The sequence below is a fragment of the Parambassis ranga genome, chromosome 15 (assembly GCF_900634625.1).
Source record: "Parambassis ranga chromosome 15, fParRan2.1, whole genome shotgun sequence".
In the NCBI taxonomy this organism is placed as follows: domain Eukaryota; kingdom Metazoa; phylum Chordata; class Actinopteri; family Ambassidae; genus Parambassis; species Parambassis ranga.
The window spans coordinates 6,513,998-6,532,701 of record NC_041035.1 but is presented as its reverse complement, the minus strand read 5'-3'; the positions used below and the strand labels follow the sequence as shown (position 1 = coordinate 6,532,701).

The window sequence follows — 18,704 nt, the reverse complement described above, 5'->3', positions numbered from 1 at the left end:
AGTTTAACTTGTTTGCCAGACAGCGGAGACTGTGACTTTTATTACTACTGCTTCTGCTAAAAACACATTGTGCTCATGCACTTTTTTTTTCCCACATGCAGCTTTCCCCAAAGTATTCTTTGCAATTTCAAAGATGATTGAACTGTTGTGATTTTTATAGCTTGCAGGTCTGCCTTAAAATATGTGTTATAACAGGAGGGTATGCTTTCTTTAAAGTGGGGTTGCTTGAAGTCAGTGTTACCTAGACATGCTGGATGGTAATACTCCAGTTAGAAGAGTAACGGTACCAACTCAGAAGAAAAACAATGAACTGCTGTAGATAGGGTGGGTAGCAAATACATTTTTGCAACCTAAAAGAAAAATCTATCTGTGTGAATTATATTTTTACCACTTTTCCTTGGGGTCAGACAGCCATCTCTCACCTGTAAACTGGAGTCTAATGTTAGCTGGTTAGTTTATTTGGGTGGATTTGATGTGATAACAAATTACGGTAGTTCATATTCAGTTTACACCAGCAACTCTGCTGTGTTATATGTGGTGTAATACTGTTTTTGTCAATACAATTTGACAGCTTTGATGAGAGTAATTCATAAAATGGCTTTAGTTCTCCCTGGAAAAAAGAGTCAGACAGCGAAGTATAGCTGTGATAATACTCCCACTACAAGGTGGCTCTTATTTTAGGTGCGAAAATGTGTTTTACTGCTATCCACAGCAGATCATTGCTTTGTTTCTACATTCATGCCACCATCTAATTTAGAAAGTACACAGACTTTACACAAGTCGACAGATGCGAGTATGAACAATGCTAGTTTCAAACAATAAACATGTGAATCATTGTAGCCTTTTATGAATCTGCTGCTCAAATTATCCGTGTGCATTCTCCACAGCTATCTGCTCTCTGTGAATTAGAGAAATGTGGGTCACATGGTGCTGTGAGCAAACATCCCTCCCTGGGTAAATACGGCGAGCATTGTTTGTGTGTGTGTTATTTTGTACCCCACCTGGTCTGGTCTCCACATACTGGCTGAAGGATTTCAGCTGTGTTTTTCTGACTGCAGAATCCTTGTTGAAGACTACTGGGCTTCGCAACCTCTCAGTGGCTCTGCGGAGTCGCTCCGCTCTCAGCTCCTCAGCATTATTCTGTCAGACACAGGAAAAGTATGGAATCAGCTTGGAGTATTGTGTATACATGGAAATATAAAACAAGGTATTTAACTGTGGTTAGACACTGTGGGGAAGCATGATGAACAAATGCAACTTTGAAAAGTTCACACACTCAGTCAAAAAGCTAAAACACAGTCACTTGTTTCAGATAGAACAAATGTCAGCAATTAGTCTGCTTTCTCCCAACACCCGTCTATTATTTTGTCAGCCACTGCTCTCAAGCCTTTATTAGGGTGCCATTTCAGGATTTCACAGGTGCTCTGTGATTATTGTGACCAGAAACACAAAAAACATGTAAACAACTATATGCAAATACACCTACTGTCAGGCTGTAAGATAAATCTGGAAAAAGTTGATATGTTAGGTACATTGTGATTTATTTGTTCGCATGATCCCTTCTCAAAACACACACACACACACACACAGAGACACACACACACACCCTCACTCATGAGAGAGACAAAAAAGAAGGCAATTAACTTGACTTTCAACAAAACCTCGAGCCAGAAAATATATTCAGATTATGCAAAATGCAAAAAACGCTATTGTTTTCAAAGCGAACATGTGTTAAAAAGCTACACGCTCACTTCTCCCGCTATCAAAAACGGCATGCAGAAATGCTTTATTACCAAGCTTCCAAACATGCCAAACCGAGTGGAAAAGAAACCGACTCAGGCAAAGATTGACGTTGTGGCAACGTTAATAAGACGGCGAAACGTGTAATAAAGTCGACAATTAGGGCAAACATGTTCCACTGCTTGAGACGGAGCAAGATAGTCAAGCAGGGTGTGCAGAGCAAGCACCTCTAATAGAGACAGTGTGGGAGGGAAACAGTGTGTTGAAGAGGGGTTGTTAGTTTAGCCTCAGATTATTGACTTTCAAAAACAATGTCAGCAATTAGTCTGTTCTCACTTTGTTTTGTCTACTAGTCTGTCAGCTTCCACTGGCCACTTAAAACCTCATGTCAAGTCAAATCAAGGCAAATTTATGTATGAAGTGCAATAGTATACAAAAAGCCCAATTAAACACTTTAAAACATAGGAATGGGGTGTGGATGTGTGCCACTACTGCCAGCATGTGTGCACATTTTAGGGCAGGAGGAGGCAGCATTAAGAAGAGCAGAGACTTTATTTAACTTACTGATTACAGAAGTGACAAGGAAACACTGGCGTACTGTTAAACTAAGCAATGTTGTTTAAACTTGAAAAAGTGCCAATTATTACAATGTGTTAATATAAAGTTAAACCAAAAGAATTACATCTCCTTTCACTCAAAATAGTTGATTTTTAACAACAGGAACTAACAGCCTGTTTTAGGTTGGTCTGCACTTCTGTGCATGTTTGCAAGGCTGGAACTGGGGAAAAAGTTGCTATCACAAGGTAGGTACATGTGAATGATACAGAAAAACTATGGGGTGGGGTTCAATTAGTAGAGCTGATGATCATGGTCATACCTGTAAACAACTACATGTTTCTGTAAAATATACTGCTGAGAATCTTCCTTCAGGCCAAACAAATTCTACAACTCTCAGGTCAGTTGGGAATATTAACTCACAATTACATATACATTAGAAAGGCATTATCTCTCAACGGTTTTCTGTGGGGTTGGTGTTATCCTTCTGCTGTGTATGTGGAAATCACATGGCTACATAAGCTAAAACCTTGGGCTCATGGAAGGTACCGTGGACGGAGGTCCATCCAGTGGCTGATTTTTTGAATAATTCATATGTTTGTTTAAAGAAAAGTGAAACAATCACTGATAATTGGATGTCAACGGATTTATTGGATTAATGCTGCTATGCTTGTCATATTTTCATGAGGGATTGTTTTTATATTTTTACTACAGTGAATGGTAAAAACTGCAAACTCTTGCAATATCTGCTGGTAAAATATTAAATCCCTGGGGAAAGTGATTAGGGCACAGAGACTGCTTCCCCAATTATTACATACATTTTAACTGTAGTGTATAGTGACGATGACCAGAGTGTAAACAGTTACCATTTTAAAGTTCAACTGCTGACACATTTTACTAACATGACCATAGACACATACAGAACACCTGTCCACTTTTCCACTCCTCTGTACGCTTTGGGACAAGCAGATATTGGGGGTGTCCCCTCCTGCTCCTCCATCCTTTCTTTCACTCCACCTTCACTGTATCTCTTATCGTTACTATCGTTGCAGTGGTAAGCTGTGGCAGTGGTGATTCAGTGCTTTTGGTGTGTGTGGATCTGTGAATGTGCATGCAGGAGGCTGCGTGACTAATGGTGCAGTCTGCTGAGCGTCGCATGGCCTTATCGTGAGCTACCGAGTCTGCGCATACACACAATCACTAATGAGAGGCAGAGTGTGTGTGCGTGTGCGATGTTTCAGCATGTGGTTCCACCAGCCTGATGGAGTTTTGGGAGGCCCAGTCAGACATTTTTAAAATAATAATAATAATAATAACTTCACTGCTTGACATGTACGCACAGTAAATTAGTGCTGCTTCCCATTTTTTTCCAGCTGGTTCGATAAGAAATTTTTAATGACAGAGGTTTCAGCACCTGATCAACAACCTCCAGGACAAATTTATAAAATACAGTAATAAGCAGTCAAAAAGTACCCAATCTACATTTATAAGGCATAAGCGGATAAAATCCACAAAAAATTACAAGTTTAAAGGACACACTTTTAGGTTGTCCTCTGTTTGGTTAGGTGTCAGGAAGTAAGGGTGACACATACACGTACGCAATCCTTTGGCCATAAAGGACTAAGCCTTTAAGGCTTTGAACACAAGAGGGTGTTTATGTGAATCGATGATCAAAGACACCCCGTGTCACCATAAGCGCAGAGGGTTTTGCTTGTACTAGCAGCCACACACACTTACGTGATTCCACTTGACATTAAAAATCAATTAAACAGATGTTCAACTGGACAACTGTGTTGGTGATTCGATATTGACATCAGAAGATATAGACATAAGCAGACAAAACAACTCCCCCTTCCCTACCTAACCACACACACACATACAGCTGTCTGAAAAGGTCATGGTCAACAGAGGGGACCTGCTACATGTTATGTAGAGCACTGAATGTGTGAATGTGTGTGTATGTCATGGCAATAAACAGTCTCATATGGACCCAAGAGGGGATAAACTATGGTCTTACATGAAGTGGTCTAACTGACTGATTTGCACAGAGGGTTAGCCGCCTGACAACCAGGGTCAATCGGACCTAATTGATCAGACTTTGATGGCGCAGAAGGAGAGATGAGAGAGACAGAAGAAAACCGACAGATGAAAGCACAGAGAGGTGTGTTGAAGTAAGCATGTAAGCACGTACCTCCACTCCGTCTGCAGGGCTAAGTGGAGAGTTAGAGGAGGCAGTGGGTGAAGATGAGGAGGAGGTGGAAGATGGGGAGGAAGGTGAAGTGACTCCTTTCGGGCTGATCTCCACCAGCTTCTTCAGCTTTAGATCCACATGCTTACTGTTTGGACCTGGAGAGGGGATAGGAGAGAATGTCAATTACAACACACACACACACGAGAAAGGAGAGGCAACTTAGTTTGCATTCATGTACTCACACACACATACACACTCGGGCAAGACCAGTGATAAGAAACATATACACACACAAACATACGAGTGGAAAGAGATATACAGCATACTGTATATATGATGTGCGAGAAAGATAGAGATCTGGACAGGCTAGGCAGCCTTAAGTCCTGTTTGTACTGAAGTGTACTGCTGATGTACAGAGTGTATATATTGCTGGGTCCATCGCCATGGTTACTACAGGACAAGTTGGAAGCAAAGAGGGATGTCTCATTCATTATGAAGTATTCATACCATTTAGTCTATCCTCATTAACAAATAACACTGCCCTTCTTTTCCTCTCATGCTGCCTTTATTTCAACTCTAGCCATCCTTAAATGTTTCATCTCCCTCTCCTTCCTCCTCTCTGTCTGTGCCTGCCAGTAGTTGCGTACAGCTTTATTTTGCAGGCACTGGTAACCACAGCTCCCCTGCCAGGCCAGACCACTGCATCTGCAGAAGATGAAAGGACAGGAGGGCAACCGTTTCATGTGTCACCCCCCGTGACATGCGCACATGCATACACACACACACACACAAACACACAATGTGTGTATACAGATGCCAAACACAGACACACACTCATGTACATATCCAGTGTAAAACTAATTTATATGCACCATGTATAGAGAAGAGGAGTTGGAGGAAAACTGAACATTTCAGGGGAAAATATTGACAGAATGATGTGTGGTATCAGCGACTTTAGTGTTGCAATCAGTATCGTCGATTTCTTTCAAGACTACAAAAAAATACCTCCAACAAAGAAAAAAAACTAGACAGAGATACTGTACTTCAAAGCTGAAGGAAGCATTTGTGTTTTTTATGTTTGTTTCTTCTGGTCTCTCATGTATTCTCACCTATCTCACATCGACAGGAAGCGAAAAAATAAATTTAATACAAAACAAAGTAATTAGTTTACCTCTGAAGATTTGGGCAAATGCTCTACTGAAGATATACTTTTCATTTTTGTCTGGGGAGCACTTTTCAGAGTTTTTTTTAATTACAACTTAAATAATAAAGAATACATAAAACACACACACACACAGCCATACCAGCAGTGTAGCAGCACCAAATTAATGTAAACAGTCAGTTCCTCCAATGAGAAGAGGAGAAAATATTTAAATGGTAAAACAGTGAAAGATGAGGGGCATGCACTCAGTGGTATGCCTTAAGAACAGGAGTATTTAAGCTTACAAGTTTGAATGATGGTACAGACTAGAGGAAACGCTTACACTGCATTTACTCTAGGTGTGCTAGACATAGAGATAAGATAATAGATAGCACTGAGTCGAGTACTGACTAGACACACTTCCTTTAGTTCTAGTTTGCATTTTACTGTCTGGTAAATTCAGCAAAATTGGGAAATAAATCTTATATAAATTTATTATTAAGTTATTAACCCTCTGAACAGCAAAAAAGCTGCTGCAGCAGAACTGATGAAGCCACTCATGGGAGTATCCAAAAGCTTTCAAGAAACTATGCTATGAGTCCAGTTGCCTCGATTAGACACACCATGAACTAGATGAATGCGAGTCTTCACAGATGACCTGCAGTCACATGACAAAATGTAGCTAAAATTGGGACATGCTTGCTTTAGCAGATATGAAACTCCTGGTTTGTAGAAGCTGTAAAAATGTGAAAGGTTAAATCTCTGTAGCAAGGGGAGCTCCCGTTTTCCCCCACTGTTCATCCATGTTAGGTTCCAGTTATGTTATTTTTTATGATTTATGCCTTTATAACTTGTGTTATATTGCACAAAAAATATATTCTATCTATATGAAAAATTAGCTCTCTGTGACAATACAAATAACAGGAATGAAAAATTATTACAAAACCAAGATTCAGAGGGTTAATAATGGTCCTGATTACCTAGCTGGGACTTGTATTTGAGTTGATTTGGGAAATAATATAAGACACAACATGTGCAGGCAGGTTAGTTACAAAAGTAAAGAAGAACATGGAGAAGTAAAAGAATCATGCAGCAGCACACAGAAGCAATTTTACCCAGAGAGGTTAGCTCAGAGCTGGGGTTAGTAAGCTCCAGGGGCCACTGGGTGCTGGATGTGGTTGGAAGAGCCTCCAGGTGCAGTGGGTTAGTAACCAGTGCAGACGCAGATGTGGCAGCAGCAGCAGCAGCATCATCCTCATCCTCATCCTCATCCTCATCCTCATCCTCATCATCATCATCACCACCACCACCACCACCACCAAAGTGGAAGTGCTCTTCCTCAGCTGCGCCCTCTTCCTCATCCTTACCCCTTTCTCCATCAACAGCATCATCCTCATGACTTCTCACTTTGTCTAAAACATCTATGCGGGGGAAAAGTTGGAAAGAGGGAAATGTGGAAAAATTGTGAGTGCAAGACGTAAGAGAGGGAGGACATAAAGGTGTAAGCAAAGAAGGGTGGATAGGTGTGAGGAGAGGATTAATGTTAGGTTAGTTTGTATAACAGTAGTCTGTGGAAAAACACATATTTAGTGAAGATACAATAATTGGTAAAACTAAACAGTAGTGTCAAACTAAAGTAATGGAAAGCCAGAGAAAACAAACAAACTTAGAGAAGGAGGACTTTGATTAGGCCTGTCTGTGTGGGTTTATGTGCAGGGGTGCAAAAATATCACAAAGTGAAAACGAGACCTCTGTTTAATTTTCCTCATTCAAAGATCAGTTGCCTGCCTTTCTTGCTCCAGATAAAAGAGGCAGGCCAAACAAAAAGCACAAAAACATGAAAGCACGTATTCCATTAAGTCTCCTGAGGGGCTCAATAGAAACAACTGTGTCTCCACATTAGGAACAAAATAAAAAAGAGCACGTTAGAAGAAACTCAAATGGAGACCTGAGCAGCTCTAGCTGCATGGATAACCCACCATGGATTAAAACAAAACAATCAGTAAACAGTGTCAGACACTGTGAGCTGCCTCCTCTGCTATTTACTACTTGGTGGGGAGAGAGACTAAGAACAAAGAGAAAAGGAGAGGGAATCAAAATAACAGTATTTCCTGCTTTTTTTTTTCTAATTTGCTAGCTGCGATGTGGAGCGTGCTAGCAAGCACCCTTCCTGCGTGGCTGGCTGAGGCCTAATTAATGGAAGGCTATGGTGATGGAGTTTGGAAAGTTTCTTTGCGGGCAGACACTTGGTGGGGGCTGCCCGGGCTGCATTTAAAGGACTGTGAATGGTGTTGAGGGGAGAGAGAGAGAGAGAGAGGGAGGAGGAGACCAGGAGAGAGAGAGAGAGAGAGAGTGGGGAAGGGGCTAGGATTAGCCGTTCTGCTCGGCAGGCCTTGTGTATCACAGCCCACAGCATTTCTCTCTTCTACTCACCTCCTCCTCGTTCCGTTCTTTCCTCCAACACTATTTTTAATGAGATCAACAATTAGTCCAATTCAAAAAAGCTGAAAGAGCAAATAAATCAAGTGCTACCCTTCCTCTTCCTCGCTGTCTTTGTTTTACCCAACGTGTTGCTGAACTCCCTTTCTTCTTCAGTTTTTGATTTCTTTGACCATCTTTTTTCTCAGCTTAAAAGAACACTGCAACATTTTCTTCAATAGTCTCACCTAAGCTACAATGGCAAGTTGATCATCTGCTCAGTGTATGTGGGCTAATTTGAAGATTCTTTGAAGAAATTTCAGTAAAACATGCTGAAACCTCATTTTTTTTGCTCTGCCGTGTAAGGGTGTTTTTTTTACGTTATCATTTTATAAATTGCATGATTACAGGATAAACCGAAGGCCACGCTTCAGTGTTGAGCGGTCTGTTTATCACTAATGCACCCACATTGAACCATCAATTGTTTTTCCTGCTCCTTTGCACAACCACTCTGTTCTATTTATTCCCTTCTCTGCTTCTCAGTCCTTGTCCTCACTTGTCTACACCTCACCTTTTCATTTGCATTCACTGCACCTGAAGACAATAATCAAAAGAGGGGTGTAATGTAGAGGAATCTGAAACAAACAACTAGCGAGGTCTAATAATGGTCATTATGATAATAACGCCAATTTTGAGGAAATGGAAAGCAGTGGGAAATGGGCATGGGTAGCATTTGTTGCCTCAGTACGATGCTATTAGTAGTGTTTGGAGTTTGAACATAATTTGGCCGCACAATGTGTTGTGTTGATTAACAATTACCAGGCAAACAAGACAAGCGAGGAGTCGCGGGGTGAACTGCTTTTCTGAATATAAAGGTGGTGCTTTTTCAGACCTACGGCTGTTCCCAAATGACATTTTGTTTTTCTCTGAGGATTAGGCAAAACCCCCTTTAGAGAGCATAATGGAAATACTGTGAAAGTGTATGTTAAAAGCTCGCTACTGTGACTTTTCTTTTGTGCTGTAGTTAATGAGTATGAGTGTGTGTGTGTGGCCTGTACACAAACCATGTGCGTCCATATGCTGTTGTTGCTTGTTGTGTTTGTGTATGTGTGTGGGTGTTTAGGTGTCTGCTCACCTCCAGCAGGACCCGCCTTGCTGGTCTTGCCTCTGTCAGTGGTAGATGCGTCCAGCAGGCTCATGTCAGACATCTTGACTCCGGACCGAGCCTCAGCTATAAGCTGGCGAGCTCGCTCTCTAAGCTGTCTCCGCCGCTCTGCATCCCGCTCCTGCACACATGGATAAAAGAAATTCAGGTAAGTTTGTACATGATATCCAGAGGCATCTTACAGAGAGTACTACAATCTTGGAAAGACTTATTTATAGTAGCCACACACAGCTTTCTTACATTTAGACAACAAAACCATCTTCTGCACGACACGCATGCACCTATAACATCCATGACAAAAAGTTTTGCTATCAAAATGGATGTACTCATCTCACTGCATTATGGAGTCTGGAAAATATATACAGGCACATACACATCATTTTGACACTAGACAGATACAGTATTGAGCTGTCACCATCAGAGCAACGGCAGAAATGCCATTTTCAGGTCGATCCAATCTGATCTTCCCGATAGCACAGGCCACCATACACACACACACACACTCACAGAGTAAACAGGAAAACCTTGATGATGACAAGCACTTAACTGATGACGACTCCACCTAACACACACATGCTGCCTTAACACGTAACCAAGCAGGAACAAACAAACATCTCTGTCAGGTATGACAGGAGATGGAGAGAAACGTAATTTAAAGTGACAAAGAAGAAAAAATGCTTAAGTTTAATGAACAAAATGCCCTCAAACTTGCATGCATGAACTCGTCTCACACAAACGCTCTAAACCTGCACCCCGTCTACCAAACGTACACAAACCACATTCGACCCAAGGGAGAGAGAAGCTGCATTTCTGTGTCACTGCTCTCCCTCCCTGTGGTTTCCTGTTAATCAGGCTTCTCCATATTGAGGCAGAGGTTTTAGGGCTGGCCTATTGAAGACGCCCATTTATCCATTAACAAAACAAGCAGCGCCCGCTAATGAGCTACATCTCTCCATTTCCATGTCAATTGTTTGTTTGTAGCTATTGTTTGACTGGGACAATGGGGTTGTATTGTAAATGACAGCAACCCTAATGCACTCTGTTCGTATGTGTGTGTGTGTGAGAGACAGCCCAGGGGGATGCCCACAGGGAGAAGGGAACACACCTTAGAGAGAGGGACTGATAAAAAGAGAGAGAGACAGTGGCAGAGTGAAGGAAGAGACAGACAGAGAGATAAAGTGTGAGGACAGAGAAGTGAGGAGAGATGACTGTTGATAGTAGCAGAAAAGTGCTGCAAACACGCTGTTCCCAGCCTTAATTCTGTCCTGGTCCCAGCAAACAAAAGAAGAAATTATGATATGAATGGAAAGAAAAAATACGTTACAAGTGGGGTGATATAAGACAAATATAATAAGGAGACAAACTGCCTGAAATACATCTGCGAAGAGCTTTATGGAAGATTTATTGCCTTCCCCCTTTCCTTCCAGCAAGGTTTTGCTCCTACATTCTTTCTTTCTATAGTTCCATCTTTTTTAGTGTCACTGGTGGCCTCCTGACTCTGAACTGGTCCAGATATCCAATCTGGCCTTTACAGATATGGATACAGCTACAAGTTTTTGTGTTTTTCAATCTGTATATGCGGACTATATACATACAGCTCCAACACACTTTAAAACATCCCAGTGCATTATTGTTGTTAGCCATTTCGGAGACAAGAAATGGGAAATTGACTTTGCCTATCCAGAGGCTAGGATTATCACTATGGAAAAATGCATCTGACGAGCTCCATCAGCTACAGGGCCTCTATTCATATATGTATAAGAATGTGTTTGGAAGAAGGGGGTGTTTTCCTTTGTAAAGGAAAATGTGTGCCATGATCTAGTATTAAATCTTGCTCTGGCTAATTTTACATGAGTGCATGTGTGGTTTTGGAATCTGTGAAATTCAGCTACAGAAACTGAGAACCTGGGGCTAAAAGGTTTTTGTTTTCATTATCAAACAAAGAACACATTCGTGTTTCTAAGTGTACAAGAAGACTGTATACCAAAAAGCTCAGACCACACAAAAAACACACACAGAAAAAAACAATGCAAAGGTGGAAATGGCAGAAAAAAAAGACTTCAAAAATGAGCTGAGATACAAAACAATCACAAATTTTGAATTCAATGACTTGTAATAGTAATTAAACGTGGACATATTTCTAAAACAAAGTTGGATTATACCCTGTACTTCCTGCTTAGAAAGTGGCAACAAACACACTCAGCGCTTTAATTTGGCAAGACAAGATGACAACAACAGTAGATCCAAAAGCCATAGTGACGCAACATTGGAAAGCACAAACCCGACCAGCCACATCATTACATGATCAAAGCCAGGATGAAAAAAACTAGCTGAAAAAAGGAGAGAACACATGCCAGCTGGTGGTCAGCGGGTAATGCAGCTTCAAGAAAGGATGCTTGGGAGGAGAAGAGACTTTTCTTTTTTTAAATGGCGACAGCAAGAACAATCATGTACTGTGTCCTCCACTGACTGCTGGGAACCTCCAGGGGAAGGAGAGGCTAAATGGTTGAGTGCAAGGATGAGACAGAGGGTTCCTCTATGGGCTTTGCGTCGGGTGAGGACCCCTCTCTGCTCTGGAAGCTCTTTTTGAGCAAGGGGAGCAGGTTGTCCCCTTGGTTGCTCTTTTCAGGGCAAGCAGAAAGAGGGAGGGAGGGCACGCACCACTGGTCATGTACAGAGACCTGGCGTGGGCAGAGAGTGATGCCACACACACACACACACACACACAGACAGGGATGCACACACAATCACTATCTAAAAGGGTTTGCCAACCTCCCAGATAGCCAGCCAGTCTGGCAGCCAGTCATGCAGTTCCAGACATTTGTCATGACAGGCTAATTCACAGTCAAGAGGTGCTTTAGGTCTCTATCTTGTCCAGGCACACACACACAGGCTAAAGAGCTACAGAACACACACACACTGAATCACATAGCTGCGAATCTACATTGTTTCAAATGGCAGTGATGCAAGTGGAGGAAGAATTCAGTCAGTAGTTGTTAGCATGTTGGTAATCATAGCAGTTAGCAAAAGATACTAATCATCAATAGTTACGATGCAAACGTGGCTACTGATTGAATATATAGAGGGAGACCGGAACAAATGGCAGCATCATCTTCAGGCGGGAAGCAACAAGGTTTATGGGGTCTTACAATAAAGAGGTTAATTTTTTTGTGTGGTGCAATTATACTGTAGGTATAGTAGGTATCACAGAAGAATTCAAAATAATTAAATCCATAAAATTTAGAAATCAGTCATTTTTTCCCCCTCAAATTTGGGAGAAGACAGGGAAACAGAGTGGGAGAGAGAGAGAGAGAGAGAGAGTGGGGTTGAAGGAGGGAGGGAGAGAGGGGAGCTTATCGGCTGGCTCCAGACGGAGTGCGCGGATCAATGGGCGTGCAAGGCCCACAGCGATCAATGCATTTGATAAAGAATTAAAGAAGAGCCACTGTACATGGCTATCAAAGAGCCAGGACACGGCCTAATTATGATTCGACGGGTGCATGCCCATGATAGGGGTCTGTCTGTGCCTGTATGTGTGCATTATATGTACATAAATATGAATCTGGGAGCTGTCAGCATGAAAGCGGTGCGATCTGCAAGCAACGTACACGTGTGTCAGGCTTAGAGTGTAGTGCAGGTCCAGGAGGGTGTGTAAGCATGTATGAATGGGTGGGCAGTTTGTGTATTCATTGCCAAGCTTTGTGTTTTTAATTAATTAAAAAAAACGGTCATAAATGGCAGGTGGTTTGTTTCACATGTCTTTAGAGTGGTGTTGAGTTGTGGGTCTTTAAAGGGGACTTGTTAACTAGCCATGGCTATATATGTGCAGTTTACTGCCAAGAATATAGACCATGCAATTTACTACTGGAAAAGAATATCTGACATAACAAACCACTTCAGTCATAAACGCAAAAGTGTGTGTAAAAAAATCAAGCTGATATTGTTGAGCAAACAAATGTGTGTTTGTCTTTTGAAGTTCTGTTTAACTGTGGTTTCACAGTTGAAATAACAACCCTATGTGTGTCTGTGTGTATACACTTCACAAAGGGCACTTGTACAACAGGACAGGTAGAACAGGTAGTGTACACGTGCGCGCACACACACACACCAGGGCAACTCGTCAGTCTGACAGACGAGTAAGATGGGAAGGTTTTGCCCTTTAAATAGACAGGATAATTGGTGGAGAGAAACAAAAAGAGGCAAAGGCAGTGAGAGAGGAGGCAGAAAGAAAGAAACATGGAGAACATGAGCTGAACATTCGTCCCGCCTCCTTAATGGGAAATAATACGCATGTTTGCATTTTTTAGTACCGCTGTTTATTCCTCGGCCAAAGCTCCTGCCCCAGAGGACGCCTAGAACCATTAGGGTGGAGATGACAATAATCACGCTGATTGACCACTATCACCTTATGTTTTTGGTATCATATTTAAGTCCACAGAAAAAACAACAAATGACAGGAAAAACACTACTTTACTTCCTATAGTTAGTCACACTTAATAAAAAAAACTTAATAATAAGATGTCAAAATGTATGATTATATTTTACATTCATATAAGAAGATGCCATTAATTTGGATAGAAGCATGTCTGCCTGTTGAATGTCTGGGCTGTGTTGTTCTAATCATTCCTATATGAATGTATAGATCACAGTTTTGTACTTTTAAGCAAACAGGACATGTGTTTTTTTCATTATTCCATCAAAGCTACAGATTGTAAATAAACATTGACTGGCTTTCTGAAAAGTTGTTTTTAAGCTCAGCTTGGTGGCTATGGCCATCACCATCTTGCCAGCCCAGCCCCATATAATCTAGAGATGGTGAGGGCAAAGTGGAGGTCCAAGTGGAGCCGAGGTGGGTGATCAGATAAGCAGGCAGGATAGTACCTGAGTAGTACCTTAAGCAGTAGCGCCCTCAAAATTATAACAGGTGACTTATATAAAAATTCAACTTAAGCACATGTGTCATGAATGAGCTAATTCCACAAAATACCAAAACTTGCTGTAAACATGTCTCTGCTGTAAAGATGAACATGTTAACTTTTTAGTTCTATGCAAATCACCGCACTTTATAAAGACAATGCTAAATTCCATCATAAAGAAGGTATAGATTGATAAAGTTCCACAGGTATAATCCTAAACTTTGTAAACTTGTGAGATTACAGTGATTTCAGATGAAATGAGAGTAAAATATTCCTTAAAATTCAGAGTATTTCCAAAAGCCACTTTAACACACACACACACACACAGCAGAGGGACAAAGAAAATGATCACTGACATAATGCAGAGAAAGAAGTAGAGGTACTGTACATGTGTTCAGCAGAGGTATGCAAGAGTACAGCCTTCTTCTCTGATGGCTTGATCAGCTCTCGTGATGCAATTAAGAGAGCTGTCTTTCTCTTGCCCATAAACACACACACACACTCAATTTAGAGACTCCCTTTGATCTCCACTCCAGCCAATTCAGCCACGACACATACCTACACACTCCAAGACAAGCACACACACACAGTCCAAAGAAACTCCTCACCAAACTATTTAGTTTCATTAGGGGTAGATTCTTCAAAAAGAAGAGAGAGAAAGGAGGGGGTGGAAGGAGAAAGAAAAGGAAGAAAAAGAGGAGAAAAAAATTGAGAATCGAGAGAAGAAAAGGACGGCAGCCACATTAAAACGAGACCTGCTAGGAGAAAGTTGAAAAGGAGCGTGGACAGGAGGTGGAGGAGGGGAATAAATAACAAAGTGGAGCCAAATAGAGATCAGGGAGCTGAATTTGCATATTTTCAACTGACATATTTTCAACATAAGTCAACTCTTTACAGGCAGCATTTTCAATATTTTGAAAATAAATTTGTAGCGATAACATATGTCATCAGAGGTGGTACAATGAAATTATTACAAAAATATTTTAGATTAAATGGACTATACACAGTGCATCATCAATTCTTCATGTCAGCTCATGATATGAAGTTTGATACAAGAAAAAAAGAAAGACGTGGCAGCACCCACAGGTCACAACAGCAGAGACCCAGTAGTTCTCCAATGCTAGAGGAGGAGAGGGAGCGACAAGGCAAAGTGGGGGAAGAGGTGGTCGGCAAAAATCAAACGGGACCCAATTATAGGAATCACAACGAGTCAGTGAGCAAGGGAACTCTCTTACCTGGAAAACACCAAGGCATTTGCGTGCACTCTTCAACACATTCCACAAAAGCACACACATTCTCACGGACATGCACCAGCTCCAAAAAAATGTGCACAGGTCCTGCATACTTGCACATAAACACGTATTTTTGCCCTACAGTTTCTGCAAAGAAACACACACAGCTGCACAAGCCAGTGTGTCCACATGCACACACTTCTCCCAAACCTAGTGTGGATCCTGATAATTAGCCTGGCCAGGCCTGTGTGAAATTACTGTTCTCATCTGCTAATGGATGAGAAGACCTGAAGCGAACAGACACACACAGACACTTCTCTATTAAAATAATAACACAGGGAAAAAACTAAAAAGCAAAGACTAAAACAAAAATTCGGATCTCTGCACTCTGGATAATAAAAGTTCATGTCCTGGATATTTTTAGAAAAGCTCATTAATCACCCATCTGACTGCTGCGTGTGTATGGGGGGGGGCTGACACCACAACATTACAAGACATCATTCTACACTTCTGACTGCTGATATGTTGTGAAGGCCACCTATGATGAGGAGGTGAAGGCAGTGGTGGGCACAAAACAATTAGTGGTATTTCTTGTCCATCATAGACCACAGAGTGAGAGAGAAAGACAACATGAAGTGAAAATGAGGGGTGGCAAAAGAGAACTGAGAAAAATAAAGCGCTTTCAAAAGGAAGAAATGGGGTTAAAATGAAATAAAATGACATGAAAGAGGGGTAGAATGAGAGAAAGTGACTGAGAAGACTGGGAGAAGGACAAAGAGAAAAATGGACCTGTGACCTTAGATCAAAGCACCAGTCACTGTGGGCTACAATTAGGGATGGCAGGAGGGAGAGCATAGGTCAGGAGAACAGGACTACACACACACACCCGGTATCCAACATATTGTTTAGCTCTGAGCTACAACCATGTTTATGGCACTTCTTGCAGCTTTGGATGTGCAATTATTTATGCTTAACAAATGTACGCAATAATATTTACATTTATAGAAAAACGACTGCACCACTGTGTGTACCCTGTTTACTTGGTCATTTACTTGCTTTAATGAATCAAGATTCTCGTCTTGTGCACAACCCATCAGAAAATAAGCGTCCATTTAGTGCCACACAACAAAAACTGTGTTACACATACACTCTCCAACAGCCTGGCTGTGGCATGACCCTTCAGTTAGGTGTAGGGTAGCTTTGCAAATAACAGCAAGCACAAATGCACAAAGGGACACTTGTTATAGAGGTGAGAGTGTTACAAACACCCCCCACCTGTCATTTAGATCTACAAAACTTTCCCTGAAAAAGGTGGCGTCTCACTTTGACAATTAGCACATTACCTATTATTTAGACATTCATTTTATGTATGAAAGCAAGAGCTAAATCTTACAGAGAATTGTACTTGGGTATGAAAATTATGGCTTTGAGAGATGTTTTTTTACATGCATTTCCTACACAGTATGTTTCTAACAAACAGATTTGCCATTTGTACTTTGAAGGCAGCTAATGCAGTCCTCTCCTCTCAGCGACATTAGCCACTTCCCTGGAAGAATGAGGCCTGCTTTAATTGAATTAAATTATACCTTATGCATGCTAAACCGCAAAGCACCTACTTAGACAGATGGAGAGTTAAATGGGAAAGGCTTGGGCCTCTCCAGCTGATAACATGGGCCCACACACACACACACACACACACACTCATGCTAATCAAAACAAGACATCAAGTAATCTAATCTGAATCACTAACAATTATCAGCACACTGGCCTCAAGGCCAGTCGTATTCCTTTGATCAATGTTTTCTATTAAAAAAAGTGTAAACAATTCAATATCTCTCTCACCCCTCCTCCTATGCATAGCAGTGGTGCGTGTGTGTGTGTGTGTGAGGGGGGTTATTAACCAATTGTCCTTGGAAATGAGTAAGGAAATCAAGAGGAGAGAGAGCGAGAGAAAGAGTGGATGGGGTGCGTCTGGCTACTTTAAGGAGCTAATCTAAGTGAAGTCAGCCATCTTGCTGGACAACAAGGGACAGAAGAGGACCTTTTTTGTCACTGAGGAAATATATCAGCACCGCAGCAGCTTTAAAAAACTGTTTTAATTTTCTTTCTTCCTCTGAAGATTTTAAACGCCACAAGTCCTTGGAAGGTCCTCATTTATTTTGCTTACTGAAATGGTTATTCCTGTGTATTCCTGTGTACACATACACGCAGACAAACACAGACACACACAAACATACACACTTTGGAAAACGTCTAATTCAAGGGCATATTTCTCTTTAAGGATTCAGACTGCAAATGCAGGGACATGTGGCTGCTGCCTTTTAGATATTTCATTACCAAAAGGTATTTATTTCATTTTACCCTCAAATCCCTTGTCGTCACATTTTTCACAAGACCATATTTTTTTCTTACCTCCATTTCCTTTCTCTAAAAACATTTGGAAACGTGACTGAGGATTTGACCACAGTGCTTTCCCAGGGTAACTCCTGGTTCATCAGTGTGCCCCCTCCTCCCAGTATATTATGTTCAGTGGAGCGTGCTCAGTTCAGAGCTGGCAATTTAACTTGCGTCTTCTCTAGTCTGGTTTGCTTCGGTACAGTGATCCCCCCCCCCCCCTCCTCCCTTACCATGAATGTACTTTTGCTGACAGGTGTTTGTGTACAACATTTACTCAGTGTTCAGGGGAAAGTGAGGGGGCAGCAAATTTGGTCAGGGGTGTCATAAAAATTGTGCAGAGTCAAGATGACCAAAGAGAGAGAGAGAGTGTGAGGGAAATGTTTAGCGGGAAGAGAGACAGCGCGAAGGAAGTCCATCCGCATTTGAGTTTTACTTCTGACATGTTCAGGGTTGTGACGTTCAGCAGTCCATAAGAGAGTCTCAGCAGAAGTTAATAAGGGAAAGCCTACTCTTCTTCTCAAAGCCTTTCACCAAAGTGGGTTGCCAGACGATGAGACAGTTTGGACAGGCTTTTCCAGCATGTTGGAAGTGCAGTGAGCAGGAAATAGAGAACTGCTGAAGAGACTGGTGGTCACTCAAGTGATGCTGCACAACACTACAGAGTAAGGAGAGGTACCACACCACATAAAGGTCTGATTCTAACTAAAAGCAAGAATCAGAAAGTGCCTGTTTACAGTGAGAATTGTGGCCATTAAGTTGTTGCACATGCAAGCATCCTGGCTATAGATTCAATCAAGTCCAGTTTTATCCTGTCACAATGCAAATTGCATAAATTGGTGTCAGGCAAGAAGCTTAACCACACAATTCTAGTGTAACTTCATAATGAAAGCTGACAGTTGCACAAGTCAGCCACAGGATGGACTTATGGTTATTTTTTTCACATTAAACT

General features: G+C 41.5%; 1 protein-coding gene across 4 annotated transcripts in view; it reads right to left on the bottom strand.

Annotated features, from left to right (window-relative positions):
- ehbp1 (EH domain binding protein 1) overlaps window positions 1-18,704 on the bottom strand; it is a 107,717-nt gene that overhangs the window by 28,958 nt on the left and 60,055 nt on the right. For 2 of the 4 annotated variants that reach the window (XM_028422873.1, XM_028422874.1), the window contains exons 16-19: window positions 9,181-9,331; window positions 6,995-7,048; window positions 4,487-4,641; window positions 1,002-1,140 (exon numbers count right to left, since the gene is read on the bottom strand). In XM_028422873.1, coding sequence (XP_028278674.1) covers window positions 1,002-1,140; window positions 4,487-4,641; window positions 6,995-7,048; window positions 9,181-9,331 — 499 coding nt within the window. Of the gene's footprint in view, window positions 1-1,001; window positions 1,141-4,486; window positions 4,642-6,742; window positions 7,049-9,180; window positions 9,332-18,704 lie in introns of all 4 variants that reach the window. The other 2 variants (XM_028422872.1, XM_028422875.1) reach the window with 2 other exon arrangements.